The 17,645-nt window shown below is 41.5% G+C and overlaps 1 protein-coding gene across 1 annotated transcript; it reads left to right on the forward strand.

Moving 5' to 3' along the window:
• The first annotated feature begins 184 nt into the window (after positions 1 to 184).
• On the forward strand, positions 185 to 2,979 carry LOC139210048 (probable E3 ubiquitin-protein ligase DTX3). Its single transcript, XM_070840005.1, has 3 exons — positions 185 to 499; positions 1,449 to 1,666; positions 2,107 to 2,979. Exons 1-3 carry the CDS (start codon positions 197 to 199, stop codon positions 2,183 to 2,185), a joined length of 600 nt encoding a protein of 199 aa, XP_070696106.1. The 5' UTR covers positions 185 to 196; the 3' UTR covers positions 2,186 to 2,979.
• The last annotated feature ends 14,666 nt before the right edge of the window (positions 2,980 to 17,645 follow it).

Below are 17,645 nucleotides of genomic sequence, written 5' to 3' on the forward strand. Positions count from 1 at the left end.
CGTTAAATGTGCAGATGTCTTTGCAGATGAAGATAAAATTCAGACCAATCAGAGGACTGTTTGCACATTTATGCGCATCCCCCGGTGGAAACAGCTCTTTCCTTTCCTTAATTTGACGTCACATGTCTTCAAACTGAAGCCATTTGCGTCCGCACGCAGATACGGAGCGTAGTCGTCACCACATAACCGGAAAACAATGGAAAAGAGACCCAACGACCACAATGTGGTCCGTAAAAGTGCGGAAGACTGCGCCATTTGCTTGGACAACATTCAGGAGAGGAAAACTTTAAAGTGCCTCCACTCGTTTTGCTCTCAGTGTATCGACTCGGTTTTCAAGTTGAAGCCAGCTTGTCCGATATGTAACACCCTCCACGGGGAGTACACGGGGACGCAGCCGGACGGCACCATGACGGTGACGCGCAGCTGGCAGCGCCTCCCCGGCTACGAGCACTGTGGATCTATTGTGATAAAGTACGTTTTCCCAGCGGGGATACAAGAGGTGAGGACGACACTACAGACGGAACCTACATGATGTCGTTACCTCTGAGTGCCGCATATGCCCAACAGGGGGCGCTGTCGTTTGTTTTTGTTGTAATCACAGGTCCACAGCCCCGCACTGACACATTAAAACATCTGGATTAGGTATGATAAAATGGCCGCTAGCTCTGTTCGGCGCCCCCCCCACCCCCCAGCCACTCACATGGGATTGTCCTTTAGCTCCAGTCTCTTATTGTAAAGCATCATCCACTGTGAAGCGTTTATGAACCATGCAGAGATACGAGGAAGTGATTTCAGAGGAGCATCCAACTGTTGCCATAGAATCAGTGAAGAGGTGGAGGAGGACAAGATGCTCGCCTTGTTATTTAGGAGTATGAACTAGGAGCATGAAAGTATTTTGCTGGTAGATTGGTTTTATTACTTACTCTGACACTTTGGCTGAATACATTCAAATTATTGTTTTATTTAATGTGTAATCGGCCAATTCCTAGATTCCATATAGGCTACTGACAAATGGATCAATGACCGTGCACTTTTTCTCTGACATAATATGTAAGAGAAGTCAAGCCAAAGAGACTTGCTGAAGTCTGATAAATCTCAAGTGGGGCTGCAACAAATGGTTATTTTCGCAATCTGTTAATCTGCAGATTATTTTCTTGATTAAATCTTTGTGATGCCAAAGTATTACTAAAATTGCCCATCACAGTTTACCATTGTTTTTTTTTTACCCTTTCAATGCCTTCTTTTTTCTAGTTATTGATTCTCAAAAGATTTTCAGTTCAGAAAAAATGCTGAAAATGATTGATCATCTCTCAACACCTTTAGTATATGGCCGAAATTCAAATTCAATTTTTCCACAATTCCTTAAGGGAGAATTTTCACCTGCAATAAAACATCACAAATGGGTCACATTTGTTGATCAGTGCATGCCTCTGTTTACTGTATTACAGCCAAAGCACCCAAACCCTGGGGTGAGGTACAGCGGCACCTTTCGCACTGCCTTCCTGCCAGCATGCGAGGAGGGTGAGAAAGTCCTGAGGCTGCTGAAGAAAGCCTTCGACCGGAGACTCACCTTCACCATCGGACGATCTGTTACCACTGGCCTCAACAATGTAATCACCTGGAACGACATTCACCACAAGACCAACATAGAAGGGGGTCCGCAATGGTATGCACATCTTTGCTGTGGAATCATATAATAATAATAATTTTGACCTGATGATGGCGCTACATGAAAAGTTAAGGGATCACCAAAGTGCAGAATTCGTCATGAGGAGAACATGAACATGTCTACAAACTTCATGGCAATCAATCCAATCGTTGCTAATTATCATTCTGGGACAAATAAGCGAAATGCTTGTAAATATTTACTAGGTATCAATTAAAATCTACAGGGATTTTTGATGCTTGGCTGTCGGAGCAGCATATTGTTGTTGCACAAACCTCTCTAAGGCCCAGTGTTTCACATTTGGCTCTAAACTCTATATAGCCTTTGGTTATAGTGGATGAATTAAAAAATGGGTTCAGTGAGCTAAAAGAAGAGCTTTTTCCTTATACAGGAGATACGATCAACTACATTTTCTGTTATTTTTTCTTTCTCCATTCCAGTTTTGGATATCCAGATCCAGAATATTTGTTCAGGGTTCAAGAGGAGCTTCGTCTTAAAGGAGTGACAGAAGATCAGTGATGAATGAAAACAATCAGAAAACATCCTTCAAATAGATGTGTATTGTTACAGTGTTCTGATTTCAAGCCCGCAAGTTGTGCAGTCCTCAAGCAGGGATCTTCATCACTGACACTTTAAGATGTTTTTTTTTTCTATGTGGATACATAGAATTATTATCTTGATACATGAATGTTAGTGGCTTTCCCCAAAGATTTTTCAGAATAACCTGACTATGCAAAAAAACCCAAAATGTCTGTACTGTATGTAATCCAACAAAACAAATATTACATTGCAGAAGGTTATCAATAGGGTTCATACTTCCAGACATCAGATTTCAACAATTTGAATTTAAATGCCATATCTCGTCTTTTGTAACACTGGATCACAGGTCTGGTGCCTAAGAGCAGACACAGGAGGCAGAACAGGTGGTAAAAGCAGACTTCACCTGATCTGACTCATTGTTTGCAGCAAGGATGGAGGAAGAACTGGCAAAGTAATCCCGAAGGGCTAAAGTGAGCAGAACGGCGCAAAGGCTGCACAGCGTGAACTACGCGGACTGTCTAACTGTGAGTGAGTGCTGGTTGTGGTGTATATAGTTTACAGTATATAGGGGAAGTGGCCACAACCAGTATCCACATTTCTGAATGTAACTGGAATGGGTGCAGTAACGTATCATTACTGTTGTTTATTCCAAAGCTCAAGCCGTTATTGAATGAGTATAATTTAGCTGATTCTGGGTGACTGTTTGGACAGTGGTCAGTAGGATAAATTCATGCTCTGTCCACACCCTCAACCAGTGAGGTCCACAGTAGGATAATGTGTGTGAAATGAATTGGTAAAGTTTCAGAGGAAAATAAGAGGTGATAATGTGTTTGAAGATAATACATTTCTTCTGACAGAGTCAAAGGATAAGCTTGGTGATATTCAGTATTTTTCTTATAGTCAACAAATCCCATAAAAAGCAAAAACAGCAATGAATGGATCCTACAAGTATTGGCTGCGTAGCCAGCTCCTGTGTAAGATGCAGTTTAATCATCTGTAGAGACGTACGTTTGAAGTTGATCCCACATACACAGTTCTGCTGCTGTTTAAATAAAAGTCAATGGTTGGTTTTCATTCTTTTATCGGATATATTGACAAAAAAACAACACATAGAATATCACCAGTCTTATCCTACAACATGTTTAATACTATATAAATTAGTTTGTGCCTTTATATTATCAGTCAGAGTGATTTTGAAATTTCAAATCTATCTAGTTCTGGTAGTTGGAAAGCATCTTTGGTGTATTTCAGCCCTGCCTTGTACCTGTGTGGTCCACTAGAGGGTGATGCTCTCTTCAAAGACGACTATGCGATGGCGTCTGCTTGGTATGCAGCTGTACCATCACCACAGACCCACATTCCCTCAGCACCTCCCAAACCTCGTCGGCCAAAGTCAGTGAGAGGAGCATCTGCTATAGATGATGAGTCATGTGTTTCTATGGTGCTCGGGGCAGTTTTAGCAGCAGCGGCTCACACTGCATGTAGCTACGACGGAGAGAATGGTCATCACTTTGTGTCTGACCACACTGAACTGATCACCTCTGGATTTCTTATGGCGGCATGAATACTGTTACAGATGAGTTGTGGCTGTTACATGCACAGAAAGGTGCAGATTTAATTTAAGGGTTGATAAAGACAAAACAATTCAGGGCTCATTTTGTTGAATGTTGAATGTTTAATGTGTAACAAGTGTCCTTGCCATCACTAATGCAAAGAAACCTGAAAATACTGCAACCAGATCTCTTTTTATGTGTCTAAAGCTGGACACAAAAGCTCAGTTTTTGCTTTTTACTGAACTATCTGACCAGCACCCATTTCTTCATTTACAACTTCACATGAATAAAGTCCAGCTGCGCTTCTCAGGGACAATAGTACAGAGTTATTGGATGAGGAAATACCTTAAACCCATATTTCTGTATCAGACAGAGCGCACATGTGACAAGGCGGGGTTACTGGGCTCAGCCTCTTTAGTGCTCTGGTGTTTAGCGACTGAGGGCATTTCTGTGGCCTAGGATCTCAGGGCATCTGCTGCTCTCACAAAGCAGAGCTGGACCCATCTGCTCGCACGTACACTCCCCCCACCTCCTCTTTCTCCCACAATTCATCAGTCCTGTCCATCCACGTCTCATCATCATTCCTTTCCCTTACTCGACCCTTTATCAGTTTTCTATTAACTGATTATTTATGGGATTTTCCCTTCTGCTGTAAATGCGTAAATGGAAAGCGTATACAGCAGCGTCTGCTACAAATTCATGAACATTTCATTGCGTATTTGCATATTTTGTTGTGATTCATTACTGTGTTTTAGACCTTTTATTAACAGTCGAGTGACTTACAGTGACAGGCTGGAAAATTGTCTTTCTAAGTAGAGGAGCAGATTGTGAAAAGAAAAAATGGAGGTTCTCTGGAAATACAGCAGACATTCTTCAAAATTCATGTTCAGTTCAGTGAATGTAACCTACATTTGAACATAAGATATTATATGTGAAAGGCGGAAAAGTGTTTCCATAAGAAGACATCCTCCCATCTGACTGTATTTCTTCAGGCATTATTATTTAAATGCAAATTATCTTCTTTATTAAACTGAAGTAAAATGGCCTGGCACTCTCAGTATCTTGTTTGCACTCCCTTATAAATTAAGGTCATGGGTCCGGAATCTTTATTAAATTTGAATGACCCTTTGCCCCTGTCTGTGGGTATCTCCCTTCCCCGTTATTGTCCATCTGGACATCTGGGAATAGGAGCAAAGAAATGCAACCAAAGATATAAATATGTATCAATGATTATGCAGGGCAATATTGTGGGTGGATTAAACATGCATTAATGTAAATTGCCAGTGACAAACCTCCCCTATAAAATGGATTGATGACAGAGTGAAAATAAGCTCTCAGTGTATGGATTAAGATGGATACATCTGTAGCTGCTTTCATTCGTCTCCATCAAACGTGGATCCACACTGTTGTGGCAGGATGACTTGAATCTTCTCCTGTCAGGCACTGAAAATAGCACCAAGACTTTCTGGGTGTGACTAGACAGCGGCTCAGGGGGGGCTCACGAGAAACACACAGACGTGCGTACCCATCAGATGTGAGATGTGTAGTGTTTCCTGTACTAGAGATGATAAGAAAATCATTATGTGACAATGCAGGGCTGTTGTTCTCGCCCCCTCTCCCCACTGTGCTCCTTAATTAGAGTGTCTCTGGCTGTGGGGAGAACCCTGGCACATCGCCTGCCTGCCTGCCTGCCTCCTCATCCTCTCATCCTCTGGTGCTAAAACCACCCAATCACAGACAAACCTGTCTATCTGGGTGCAGGGCACGCTACTCTTCGTCTCCCTTCACTGTAATGAGGATCAACTCCACCAGACGTAGCCTACTTTAGCATACCTTTGATGGCATGTTTATTATATCTTCACCCACTTTCTGCTTTTAATGCCAAAGTTCACAGAGATAAAGATTCACTGGAATTAAAAACCTCTATATCCAAATCATATAGGACAAACAAGGATATTTCAAGCAGTGACTGTATGTTAGGTAAATGGACAGAAGGAGGATGAGGCTGAGGCTGAGGCTCTTTGTGTGACAGAATGTCAGCCCACACCGCTGACATGCTCATTCACTGTGCCTAAGGCTGTTTGCTTAAGAACAGTAAAGTGAAGGTGGGTGTGTGGGTGCTTGTGCTTCTATGGCTTTTGTTTGTGTGCCCTTGACTGCATCTGTGCATACAGTATGTACGGATATGCACTAGTGAATCCTTGAGCATGTGTCTGTGTGTGTGCACGTGCGCATGCTTGTCGAGGTGGTTTCTCACATTCTGTTCTCTGATTCATAGCCGCAGCTACATAGCTTTTTGTCTGCCCGATTTAGCAGAACAGACCCTCTGCTTTTCTTAGGAATGCTGACAGATTTACTGACTTACTTCACCGACAGGACACAACAGCAGAGCTGGCAACTATTGGGGTCTTTGGCTTGGTTGTCAGCGTCACAGATTGAAGGCTTTGCTCAAGCTGTTCTTCATTAGCGACAGCTGAGCTTCTCCTTAATATGAGAATAGCAGCTCCATCATGCGTCCCTTGTGAGAGAGATTAAAACAATGTCCAGTAATTACCTCTCCAAACTGAAATCAGGAACAATGTTGAATCAGTCGCCTGTCTTGCTTATATAGGTGTTTGTGTTCATATCACTCACAGTACCCAACCTCATAGTCTCATATTTTCACGTTTCACTGCAATAACAATGAAACATGAAAATATTCAACAAAAGCTGAACAAAAATAGAGTGTAGTGTATTTTCTGGTTGCACCAGGAATGCCAATCTCCTTTGTTGTCCTCCCTGTCTGCATCCTCAGCCTTGGCCATTCACTCTCAGACCGCCTCATGTAAGAGCAATTAGCTTTGGCTGTCATGGCAACTAGCATGACCTTTCTGTCATTTTACAAACAGGAATCTCAACCAAGGCCTGTCTTTCTTCTGAACAACAGCTGTCCTGGAGCTTTTTTCAGATTAGTGAATGTTTCTGTTTCTGTTTTTATTACAAAAGCTGACAGAGCTCAGTTTGGTCTGCCACAAGTTTAAGTGAATGAAAAGCACTGTAGTGCTAAATAAATGGAATTAAGGATTAATTCAATTACTGTTAACCAGTTGTTTTCCAAAAGAATGGCCAGATGTCACAGAGAAAGCATCCTTATTAAATACACAATTGGGCCTAGGCATCGTCCTGTGCGCAAGCTTTTAAGGCTTCACATTGAATATAGAGTTTAAATATAAATATTGACCAGCTCATGAAAAACTTGTGATTGCACAATTGTAGATTTTATATTGCTGTGCCAAGGTGTGGGCTGAAAAAGTATTCTCTGCTGCAGCTGAGTGCACTCGCTGACAGATATTGTGGGCCACACAAAGATTTTACTCACCCACATGTGATGTAACTATTTCTTGTACTGTAACCCAGGTTGACCATCCATGCAGACATCTGATACAGATGGAAGACAATCAGGCTAAACCTGCTGAACCATCAGACAAGTAATACCCGTCTCTAACCAGTGTTTTTTTTTTTAGATGTCTCAAGGTTAAGTGTGTGATGGCGGGAAAATCCGTACGGTTATGAAGTGGACACCTTGCTTCACCTGTGGTTTGTTAATGCAGAGACGTCACACTTCCAGAGGACTTAGCTGGAGGTCTTACAATTAGCAAATGGAACAGCTGCACCTTATGGCAACAAACAGCTCACTCAGCAGTTTAGACGTTGAATCATAAGCGTAAACAGAAAGCTTAATCATGTCAGATAATTATAGTAAGAGTTGAGAATGTCTGCTAGAGTATGTCCTTGTATGATACATAAATCAGTGTGAGTCATAAGACACATTTTCACATAGCCCTCGTAGCCCAGCTCGTATCCCTTTTATGGAAGAGAGATTGGTCAGATTGTACTAGCCAGCTAATACAGTTACAGACTGGAAACATTGGAAAATGAAAGTAGTCCCACCTGCGAACATGGCATACCTCTCACAAACCCAAAAGAATGAGGAAATCTTGAGAGAAACTTATGCCTTATTGTCATATTTAAAATTTGGCTAAGTTCCTGGCATACATAGTGCAGGTAAACTATCACAAAACAATTGTGAAATGAGGGTAATGCATTAGTTAAACTGTAGATTTATGAATATTTTGTCTCCATTCAAGAGCTCTTTTAAACATCACAAGCGATCTCAGTATAATTAGAGGGAGAAGGAGAAGTTGGAGAGAGAGAGAGCATTTAAATACTGACTGTGGAATACTGATTCCTGTCACAAAGGTGCCTCGAAGCCTTCTGCAGTCAGTATCAAGGCAGGAAGGATAGCAACTGGGGGGGGAAAAATGCATATTTACTTATCAAAGACACCCCCCAAGCAGCTGTGAATCAAAAGCCAAGGAATATGTGAGTCAAAGAGACGACGAAGAAGAAACAGTGGAAAAAGAAGAAACAGCATCAGGATGGAGGACACAGACAGAGAGCGGATTAAAATCCTCCATGGGAATATCTTTGGAGCTGATGTGTTGCATAGTAACAGACTGCATCCCATCCAGACTATGCATTGATTAAAAACTTCTCTTTCATCTCCAAGTACTTTCTTTGCCACTCTTTTAAATGTGGTGATGCATACCCAGACAGAGAACCTGGCTTTATGTCTGATGGCTATCAGGACTTGTATGATTGTCTAATGAGGAGAGAATGTAAAGCACGAGTAGGTAAGAGCAATCCAAGAAAGTAGAGATGTTCCCCCCCCCTGCCAGATCAGAACATCAGACAGGATCAGTGACGTGCACTGTCCTTGGACACTAGCTGAAACCTTTGGTGTGTAATTTAGAATATGAAATTATGCACCGTTGCCGTGCTGAACCACTCTGCTAGGTAGTGATGCTGTGCTTTGCCTTCTGACAAATGTGAACTGTGACCTGTGAATCTGCAGGAGGTCCAGGCAAAGATTTTTGTTGTGTAAATCACTATTACATTTATTATTTGCATAATTTTATGATAAATAGATGAGTGGCAAAGTGAACATTTACAGACATTGGCACAAAGGTGACTCCTCAAGATAGTTTGAAATGTCACGACCTACAAAACAACAACCCTAAAGATGAGCAAAGAATATCTACCAATTGTGTTCTTCTCCATTAAAATAAGTGGGCCGCATGTCTGCTCTGGTTGGCAGTTGGTTTGATCCTATATGCACCCACAAATACAGAAATATGGAGATGCCAAGCAGGCATGCAGGACTGATGTTTACTGAGTTCATCAACTGTCTCGTATGTAGCACAGTGTTGCCTCAGTATCTGTGCTGAATGTGCTGCCGAAAATACTGCTGTGAGTCAGTGACTGAGGCTGATACTGTAAATCCACACCAGCCTCTTGACACCTCTGTTACACTGTAAGACAAGAAGATGCACACTGCAGTTAGATGGTAAAACAAGTCTGATACATTTTCTCTGAAAAGGCACCTGCGCAGCTCTACTGTCTCCTTCAAAAACCCATTCATTGCACGTCTGCCTTTTCCTTTCCTCTATAAAAAAAAAGTAAGGAAACATGCTTTTAACACAGATGGGCTAACCCTAACCTGTTGTTGTCATGACAACATATCCGTGCAATGAACTTGTTGCAGATCGGCACACCAAATGCCAGTTAAGTAATTATAGTGATAACAAAAAACTTGCAAGCTTGCTTGACTTGTAAGACACAGTGGCCATAGCCTCTCTTGTATTTTCTCGTAGGATAATCCTCACATCTTCGCTGCAACTTTTGGTTTGTTTCAGTGTTCTGTGGATGCTGCCTTCCAGCAAAGACCTCTTCCCGGTGCAGTGCTTATGTAATCTGTATTGGCTCTATGCTTCAGTTCCCCTTTTGAGTATGTACATGCAAGAACATCCCTCTAGTGTGTGTATTCTCTGTGCTTTCAGAGCTCCCTTGTCACTGTGGCTCAATGTCATTGCTCAGCGCACTTTCTCTTAGGTACACCCGCCTTCTTTAACACTCCACTGTCCATATCATTTGTAGCAGGGTTAACATGAAGCATTTCGCTCTTCGAAGGCCACTCACTTTGAAGTAAAATAGAGATGAGGTTTACATCGAGCCACCGAAGATACCCTCCCATCTCCACACACAGCCTCCCCCTCAGCCTTTGCTCCCTCCCCATCTACTTATTCCTTTACGCCCAGCCCCCCCCAGGCAAGAGCAGGAGAGTTATTGCTCGGTGGGAGGGCCCACTGGTCCGGCGTGCATCTAGGACTAAGCCGAACACACACCTCACACTCCCTCAAACCACTAAAGGCACATGCTCCTGCCTGTAGCCATGGTTCCCCAAAGAGGAGTGGTGGAGAAAAAAATGAACAGAGTGCTGTCTGCAGTGGCCTCTGCCTCCCTTTTGTCTGTCTCCCATCCTCTCCCCCCACTGCTAATGCTTCTCTCATAGCTGCAGGGACCTTAGGGGTAACAGTTGCACACATGCACACACATACATGCACGCTGATCACTGATGGAGACGTGCTCTGTTTGAAGGAATGCACTGGGATTTTTTTTATTGCTGCTGATGTTTTCCCTCTGACTTTTAGAGCAGGTTCATCCATCAACTTCAAATGGATTCAGTACTTTGATGTGAGCAATTAAAGCAGTGTTTTTGCACATAACCACTGAGTAAAACAATGATGGTGAAACACAGCAGAGACACAATACGTGTTTAGGCGTAATTATGGAGTAATTATCACTGCTGTGCACTCAGTCTGCTGCAGCTGACCTAATCTAGCATTTTAATCAGCATGAAGGACAAAGCATCAGGGCCTGCTTATTTCTCCACTGGTGCAGCTGAAGGGATGGCGCTTATGTACTGGATGTCTCCATGTTATTTTGGCTTGTGCAGACACACGCAGGATGTGGCCCGTAGCCAAATCCACTGTGTGTGTGTGTTTCTCTGTGTGTATTTGTGTGTGTTAAGTGTACAGCCCAGTGCTCCTCCTCACCCTCTCGTGCTCAGTGTCACAATGTGCACAGCAGAGCACGCCTCAGCCTTTGTGTGCGGTTGCCCAGTGATCACAAAGACGGGTGCAGAGCATGTGCGTCTTGTGTGTGCATTTGACTGCGTTTTATGTTTTAGATGCAAAGTTTGGACTGATGCACTGCATATGATCTGTATAAAGCATGCACAAAAGAGTTGCCAACACAATTTAAGACACACACATGCTCATAAATATGCACAAGCAATTTCTTAATAGTATTTATTTGTAATGAACTGTTGATGAAAAAATGCCATTTCATTTATTACCCCAGACTTTTCATCTGCAGTCCTTTCAGGTTAAGATTAAAACATATGCACATATATATATATATATATATATACACACACATATATAAAGCAGTAAAACTTGGTACAACATAACATCCCTTGTATGATGTGAGATTAAAATGTACATATTTTTATTTTCTACCAGCAAATACCTGCTATTTCATGTAAACAAGAAATTTGCTCCCCTGGCCAATAGGGGCAAGTAAACATTGCTATCAGATGCAATGCTCACACACACAAATAGCATATAAGGATTAGAATAAACCGATGATTCCTCGTTCAGCCTGCATCTGCTCAATTTGCGTGACTTGTGCCACAGGCACGTTTCTGGCCCACACTGGTTAATGCTTAAGGATGTGTCCTAAAAACAACAGAGCATTTTTTTTTTTTGGATTCCTTTGAAAAATAACATCCAGTTTCAGAGGAACAACTTGTGCTTTCCCACTGTGGCCACAGGGAACATTAAACAATTGCTCACATTTGACTGAGCTCATTGGTGGTGCTACCAGGGAAACACAAGGTCAAGAGAGAGCTCTAGGGGAGGCGAAGGTTTCACCACAGGCAGCAGTGTGGGGTCAGGGGTCACGCAGAGAGGTGGGGGTGATGGAGGAGCTGCAACATAGTATTTAGTCCTCACTGAGTCTGACGATACAGAGGAAAGATCTGTTCAGGTGGACAGTCACTGGTGCTGTGTGTATAAAATGACAATGCAGAGAAGGTGTTTTTTTAAGCTGAGGATTTCATTAACGCCATCAACAAGTAAAATAATGAGATACAGAAAAGAGAATATTTAGATTTTACATCAATCCATAGACCTTCATCTCTAAAACCCCAGTGCAATAATTCCCTGTGAGCCTGTTCATATGAAAAGAACACGATTTAAAAAACTGCTGGCCTTTGCAGGAGCTGGTATAGAGATCATGGGGATAAAAGGCATAAAAGACATGTGATCATGTCCTGTTGGATCCTGTTATGCTACCCCCTTTTTGAGAGCAAAACTGGCTGAAGTAGGAATTGATGGGTTTGGATATTCTGGCCCTGCCCTGCACTGCGGCAGAGGCAGAGAATCTGGTGTCTGAGAGAGAGAGAGAGAGAGAGAGAGAGAGACAGAGAGAGACAGAGAGAGAGAGAGACAGCACAGACTGCAGGGCTCGACACATCATCACACCTCATCAGTAATCAAAGATTAGCACATATCTGCGTGTAGATGGATACAGGCAAATTTTCGCCATAGCATTCATGAGCATAGTTTGTTATTTTTTAAGATGACAATATGGTAAATTTGAATCTGCCTCCATACAAACGGGAAACATAAAGTGACAGATTACTTCTGGAATGTGCTGCTGTGTTGTTGTGCTCTCGCCGAGAGTTATCTGAGGACCCAGAACATGATGCTAATGTTACACAACAGCACTGAGGGCTGTCCACTCAGTGCTGCATAACTCCCCTCAGATCACCCTTTGTACACCACCGTCCAGACCCGCAGAAAAACTGTTCATTTCAGCCTGAACACTGACTCATTGTACGATGCTGTCAGGTCTTAAACCTGTTTTATTTCAGTTGCACGTGCCTTTGAATTAGAATATAATCACAAAAACTACAATAAAAAGGAGAATTAAAGTTGGTTCATCTTCCATCATTTATGATAATGAATTAATGTCACCAGGGAGATAATGATGTTAGCACTCTTATGAATTTCATTTTGTGATGTGGATTGATGTTCTGATTAGTTAAGTGTGTGTGTGTGTGAATCAGAATTAATACACTGTGTCTCACAGCCTGTTAAATTGTCCTTGTGTGGGTAAAATACCCTCTCTCTTCAGCTTTTGTCCGTGGCAACACTGTAATCCTCGGTCAAAGTGACCCCACTGTTTGTGTAGGAGACAAAGAACTTTTCTAAGGTGGCTGTGTGTGGCAAAGTCTTAACAAAATGGCAGGGTCGATCCTGAAAGCTCACTGGACTGTGCCTCGACGGCACTTCTCCTTAACTGAGCCCTCAAGGTACAAGCCACAGCTGAGTGGGCAATTGAACTCTCTGTGCCTGTCCAGATGTTGCCCTAATTTACTACGACTAGCAGCGTATGTGGCCCATTTACATGTCCTCACGCCCAGTGTGTGTATCTGCATGTGTACAATGTCAGCCTCTACCTCAGGTGCTCTAGCCTCAACCTACTAACATCCCATGATTCATTTTGTTTTTAGCAGCAGTGTTTTTTTTTTGTTTTTTTTTTCTTTTTAGAAAAAAGTGGCAAGAGGTTTGCTTTGTGAGTTCTGAATCCAGGACAACTCAGTGTCCCCACACAAGTTTCTTAAGGTTCATTTTTATGAGAATAGAGACACATTGAAATCCTGGGATGATATTTTAATGCTGGCACTATTATTGTTCCTATGCCCCCATGTTATTTAGCATGTCAGACAAGTTGAGATGACAGCATAAATGATCATTTGCTATGGTAATGTCACCTTGCTACTATGTAGGAGGCAGTTAACTTCTAGTTCCAGAGTACATGTCATCGTGATCGATCACTGGCTCTTGCGTGGACTCGTTTTCTAATCCAGGACTAAAACATAAAATAAATCTCTTCTGGACAAAAAGTAGACCTATATTTGCATTAAAGCTGATGGTACCAATACTTTTATCCAAACAATGGATCAAATAGTAGTTATAGTAGTTGTAGTGATGAACCAAAATTTACTATTTTTGGCCACAGCAGAAGGCTGTTTTCAACAAAGGAGCTCTAAAAACTAATTTATCACAACCTGCTCATACCAAGCAGTAGATGTGGTGGAGTTAGCAGCTAAAGAGCCAGATAATTTACTCAGGAGTTGATGGACAGCAAAATCCAGCTAAAAAGAGAGTGATAATTCATCAGGGGGATACGCAGATGACTCCTAAAGAATTCTTATGTAGCTCCGTATCTGCAAGATGTGTAAATAAACATCTGTTTGCTAACAAGATGATAATGTGTTGCACATTTTTCTAGTATGCACTTAGTTACAGTAAAGAAGATTTTATTGTTCTTCGACCTGTACACTGGAGGAAGAGGAAATGTGAGGGCACATGGGCTGGTTGGCCTGTTGGCACCTTTGCCGCATTCTGTGGCATCAGGCCAGTTTTAGACATCTCTGCAGCTGGCAGTGGCCAGATGTGGCGTGTTTGAAGACAGATGAGAGCAGCGGCCTCATGTATCTTCAGAAGAGACGGAGAATCTGTGAATACTTCCAACAACCTGAAAGGCTGAATGTGTGCCAAGTAGTGTCTGTCTGTTTGTCTGTCTGTCTTGGAAAATATCCAGTACTTTAAATGGGCTTTTCATTGCCTTCAAAAGAATCAAATATATGTTAGCACAATATTAGCACATAATTAGTTTTATTGATCCATTAAGCAAAGGTGGACACCAAAACCTTCCTATCCATCATCCTTATCGCGCTATTAATCATTTGTCAGTTACACATCATGTTTTTCTTTTCTCAGTCTGTGATAATAACTCCCTGATCATCAGCGACTGTGATCTTCACTCAGGGTTGGAGTAATAGAAAATGACAGTAATCCCCCATCCATCGTGATTCAAATCTGCTCTATCCTTAATGAGACATGCTCTGCATGCATGCAGTGACACGGGGCCTGTTAAAGGAATTATTAGCACTGATAGAGTGGATAAGATAAGCACCTCACTTCCTACAGAGATGATTGAAATGATACACTATTAGAGACATCTGTTAACTTTCATTATAACACTTTCAGAAATATGTATAAGACGGGGTTTAAACTAGATGAGCATCATTTTCATATTTTAACTGTTAGTTTAACTGTTTTTTTTAAATATGTGTAAGGCTTTTTGATAAGGTCCATGCGAAGAGTGAAATTATAAACCAGAATCTTTATATCATAATGATGTGTAAAATACTTCAATCTAAGAGAGAACTGGATTTAACAATCAATCAAACTGGGAAAAAGATTAAATAAAAGCGATACTACTCTAGTTTTACAAAGGAGGTGTACTTAAATATATTTTTGTGTACAAATGTATTTAGAAATTAAATTGAGGTACTTAATTAAAATTCATAATTAATCTCACCACTCGCTGTTTTATTAGGATTCTTGAGTACATGTTTGAATTCTTTTTCTGATAATTCATGACAAAACTGTCAAACTGGTTAGAAATGAAAGAATATCCTGAAGAACTGAGGTATTTCCATAATGAGTTGTTAAAGATTTAAGTTTAAAATGACAGGAGAACGACAATTCAAGGGTGCCAGACAGGGCAAGCTTTATTTAACACAGCAAAAACAAAGAGAACAAAACAAAAAAACAAAACAAAAACAAAAAAGTAAAAATTACAAAATAGATTTTAAACAAATGTACATGTCAATCAAAAAAAGGCAAAAATAGCTACCAAATAAATATTCACAACAACAACAATAGTTTCATGTGACATCCTTGAAAATGTCGTACAATGATTATAAAACAAGAGAAGGTATGTACAATCATACAACTTCAATAGGACATGCTTAGGAGTTTGACTGCACCATTGTACCACACACTGACTACAACACAAAGGCTGCATATTAACTGACATGGTCCGTGAGCCGCCCATCTATCATGTCTTCAGAAGGCCCGGCATCAGCTCCCTAACCCAAAGAAAAATATCAAGAAGTGTTTATTCGAACAAGCCTGGCAATAAATGCATAACTGACGCTGTGATAAAGGATGTTGGGATGTCTGCTTGTGAGCCAACCCTCTCTGTCCACACAACCAACCCGAGAGCCAGTCTCTGTTTCCTGCGCTGAATTGTTGCTAGGCAATGCAGAGGAATTTGGTGTGTGACCATGAACTGGGAGCCTTTGTGCAAATCGCCACGTTAAGTTCCTCCGACTACCAGGGGCAGTCCATATCTCCATAAAGACACTACAATCACCTCAGAACAACACTGGGACTCACATCATGCTTTTAAATACCAAAACAAATACAAATAACAAAATATACATCAACCAAAAAAAAAGAAGAAAAAAAAACAAATAATGGAAAAATAGCTTTCTTTGGACAGGGCCAGCCTGTGCATTTTGATCACATGTTCTCCTTAGTCCTATGTTATTTCTTTTTTTTTTTTTTCACACACTAGCCCTTTTTACAAAATGATTGTTAGAGTTTTGAAGATTTCCTGGTAGATTTCCAATCTTAAAAGCATATACTGCATTGTCAGCTCACTCAAGCAGTTTATTTAGATCCTGCTGCTTTGATACTTTTTATTATGATGATGCAAAATTGACAGCAAAGTCCGGCGTCTCCAACTCAAAGACCGTTGTTCCCTCTTATTCACATAGTCTTATCGATTTAATAGCACAGCATCTTCATTGGTTATTCTATATACCAGTGGCTACTTACACGGAGGAGGAGGAGGGGCAAACACAGATTAGCAGCCTCTTTGTACAGCAGAGATGCTTTCAGTCTATAACATGGATGTCCATGGAGCGCTATAGCATGACAGGGATCACAAAGCTGCATCTTTATTGCCACACAGGTTACCTTGCATCACAAGCACTTAAATCGTTATTGCTTTATGGTTAGAAGCACAGAGACCAATGCTGCACACACGCGTAACCATGAAGCCAAAGATTTAAGCTCAGAGGGGTTCAATTTTTGCTCCGTTGTCATTGTAACCTACAGTAGGTGCTGCTTATTGGAGGTCAATAGATTACGAAGAGTGTGCGACACGAAAACGTGAGTCGTCTTGGAAGAGAAGAGTCAGGTTGGGGGTGCTACATTTGATTGTTGCAAATGAGAGAAATCCACAGGCATATTACAGTAGTCAAAAAATCTCAATGACTTCTGGGAACATGATATGAAAGGCATTTTTCAAAACTGCATACCATTTAAGAAGTGTTGAAAAAACTCTCAACAAAGCAATGCTACAAATCTTTTCCGAAGAATATTTGAAACTAGAAACCAGATTTTCCCATTAGCAGTCAGCCTGACTTAGGTAGGCATTATCCTATGCTTTTAAATATGCCTCATAACAATGTGACTGCCATCAATAACCAGCCACAGCTTCATAAATAACACTCGACAGCTCGGCATCGGGCTGCTTGTGTTTGCGCTCCTGGTCACAACAAAAGCCTCTTTTCTCATCTGTTAAAATATATCCGTCCCATCACCAAAATCCTTTTATTTTATGTGTGTCATCATTTCTGCAGTCGTTTTGTACACACAGAGCCTCTTTGGCCTCCTCCACTTAGTCCACAGAAAGCCTGTGGAGCAGCGCTGTCCAGAGCTACACAACCATGCATCAACAATCCACGCAGGTTGAATTAGTCTAGACTGCTGTCTGCACAGCAGCCTGCGCTCACAGCTCTTATCCCTGCTCTCATCACCACTGAGACAATGAGAACAGCTCTCTATGTAATAGCTCTCACTGTGGTCTGTCCCACTACTTCCTCTACATCTCTGTGCTTTCACAGGCTTAAATGGGGACACCAGCGACAAGCTATTTCACACCTCACACACCTTACTAAGAGGGATGTACAGGATTTTGCTAATTCCTGACAGTTTCATGCTAGATATATTTTTGTACTTAGAAAAATATCCATTGAATTGTCTGAGAGGCATTTACATCACAAGATTAAACGT

The sequence above is a fragment of the Pempheris klunzingeri genome, chromosome 11, assembly GCF_042242105.1.
Source record: "Pempheris klunzingeri isolate RE-2024b chromosome 11, fPemKlu1.hap1, whole genome shotgun sequence".
Taxonomy (NCBI): Eukaryota; Metazoa; Chordata; class Actinopteri; order Acropomatiformes; family Pempheridae; genus Pempheris; species Pempheris klunzingeri.

Coding starts and splice junctions, on each gene's coding strand:
- LOC139210048 (XM_070840005.1), top strand. CDS start 197: ATGGAAAAGAGACCCAACGACCACAATGTGGTCCGTAAAAGTGCGGAA. Junction 500..1,448: donor TCCCAGCGGGGATACAAGAG/GTGAGGACGACA, acceptor ACTGTATTACAG/CCAAAGCACCCAAACCCTGG. Junction 1,667..2,106: donor ATAGAAGGGGGTCCGCAATG/GTATGCACATCT, acceptor TCTCCATTCCAG/TTTTGGATATCCAGATCCAG.